The 2,491-nt window shown below is 39.0% G+C and overlaps 1 protein-coding gene across 1 annotated transcript in view; it reads left to right on the top strand.

Moving 5' to 3' along the window:
- The window catches only part of alp3 (alkaline phosphatase 3), a 23,526-nt gene that overhangs the window by 11,922 nt on the left and 9,113 nt on the right, over positions 1-2,491 (top strand). The window contains exon 5 of the mRNA XM_016544993.1: positions 96-268. Within this exon, the coding sequence (XP_016400479.1) occupies positions 96-268 (173 nt within the window). The remainder of the gene's footprint in view (positions 1-95; positions 269-2,491) is intronic.

Genomic DNA, 2,491 nt, shown 5'->3' on the forward strand with positions numbered 1-2,491 from the left:
ATACAGTTTGTACAGTATAAAAACCATTACGCCTGTGGAATGTCCCCATGTAGATAGCTAAGTAAACGTGTGTGTGTGTGTGTCTCTCTCTTAAGGGAAGTCCGTGGGCATAGTGACGACAACACGAGTTCAACACGCGACTCCTGCTGCTTCATACGCTCACAGCGCCAGCCGGACCTGGTACAGCGACGCTGATCTGCCGACTTCTGCCGTCACAGGAGGCTGTTTGGATATCGCCTCACAGCTGCTCCGAAACACCGACATAGACGTGAGAGAGAGACGTTTGACAGTGTTTCGATTCATATCAGAAGTGCAACATAGCCATTATGTTAATGGAACAGTTGACTCAAAAAAATTAAAATATCCTCACCCTCAGTTCATCCAAGATCAGGATGAGTTTGTTTCTTCATCAGGTTTGTAGAAATGTAGCATTGCATCAGTGTCTCAGCAATGGATGCTCTGCAGTGAATGGGTGCCGTCAGAATGAGAGTCCAAACAGCTGATAAAAACATCACAATAATCCACAAGTAATCCACAGCACTCCAGTCCATCAGTTAACATCTGGAGAAGACAAAAGCTGAAACAAATCCAGCATTAAGACGCTTTTAACTAAAAGTCCATATAATCCATAATAACTGTTCCTCCAGTGAAAAGGTGTTCTGGTCTGAATCAGGAGAGAAATCTGCACAGATCAAGCAGCGTTTACAAGCCAAAACAGCTCTAAACAAATATGTGAGAGACAACAGGAGATCACTGGAGGAAGAGTTATTGTGGATTATGGACTCTATGGTATTTTAGTTAAAAACGTCTTAATGCTGGATTAGTTTCAGCTTTTGTCTTCTCCAGATGTTAACTGATGGACTGGAGTGCTGTGGATTACTTGTGGATTATTGTGATGTTTTTATCAGCTGTTTGGACTCTCATTCTGACGGCACCCATTCACTGAAACTATTCCTTTAATGCCAGTCAAAGTTTAAACTTTTTTTCCCTCATGTTGCAGGAAGCTCAAGGAAAAGGAGAACAAGAGGGAGAAGGAAAAGTTGAGTCTGTTCCTGCGGTGATCCTGTTATTCCACTGTTTCATCTGCAGAAGAACCACTGACGGCGTAGTTTGAAGAAATACACATTGTACACTGTGTATTTGAGTTTGGCTTAAAGAAATGTATTTTTAAATGCTAAATCTTTAGATTTGACCAAACTGTTTTAAATATTTGCACACTGTAAGATACATTTATGAGACACCAAAACTTTGTTTACATACGAGTGAGAGAAAAAATGGCTAATTATGGATTTTTGCTGTTTCTCAAACTTTTAAGATACTTAATGTTAACTGTTAATATTGCTCTGAATGTAAACTTTATATATTATGAAGATGTTTGGCATTATTGCATAAAAGTATTGGTAAATTATGATATCAGTTCGAAAATATTGGTGTAATAATTTCTTCGCAGAAATGATTAATTATATTTTGCGCGTGCAGTGGTTGAGCTGGACTGTTTAGTATCTTCATTTGAGTGTGACTTTCATATTTATGTCGGAATGTATTTTCATCAAGAAAATCTCTCAATTATATATAAATAAAAATGTGCAATCAGTTATGGGGTTTGTTCGTTGTTAACACTCAATCTCACATTCATTGCAATGTGAAATGCATTAGAATTTAAATGAACAAAAAGTTAAAGATGCTGTAATTTCTGGCGTTTCGTCTCCAATCACACGCCTTCGCTTCTAAACCCCGCCCCCAGATGCGTGCCAGCCAATCCCAAATTCGCAATTCAGAACGGACAAAATGATTGACACACTGAAGATGGCGCTCTCGCGACTCTTCTGCGTCTGTTTACACTATTTAAATACCGGTAGAAATTGGATGCAAAACGTTTAGCGACAGGATTCCTGTCAAATACCGCATTTGTTTATATCGCATTTGTAGCGGAAACAATGAAGCCCCGCCCACTCGCCGAACACGTGATCGTTGTTAGACGTGTTGTGATGAAGCGCACCAAAACAAGGCTGCTTTCTACCAAAACACACTGATTACGATCAAACTCGCTGCTTTCCTCCTTTTCCTTTACTTTCTGCACTTGTAAACAGCGTAATATGTCTTCATCGCTTCCATTCCAGGGTCCATGAACTGAAATGATTACTGAAAAAAAGAAACCTGAATCCTCTTTGAGTCGCATTCAAATATCAATGCGGTGTTTTGTAGTAATGGAAACATTTGTACTCTTACAAGTGTAATCTTTTAAATCAACGAACTCCATGAATTGGTTAGTGACATTAAAACAAAAATCTACCTCAGCAATGAAACATGAAACGTGTTTTTAAAAGTCTCATCCAGTAAGCATCATCGACTGCGATTGGTCTATTCTATCCAGCGTTGAGAAAAGTAACAGGTGTCACGTGATGATACGCGCTCTTTAGATAATTTACACCGGAGCAGATCAACTTTAAAAACTGTTGAAATTATTGTAAAGTAATTTCCGAGCAGTAAC

This window comes from Sinocyclocheilus rhinocerous, unplaced genomic scaffold, assembly GCF_001515625.1.
Source record: "Sinocyclocheilus rhinocerous isolate Xijiao unplaced genomic scaffold, SAMN03320098_v1.1 scaffold910, whole genome shotgun sequence".
In the NCBI taxonomy this organism is placed as follows: domain Eukaryota; kingdom Metazoa; phylum Chordata; class Actinopteri; order Cypriniformes; family Cyprinidae; genus Sinocyclocheilus; species Sinocyclocheilus rhinocerous.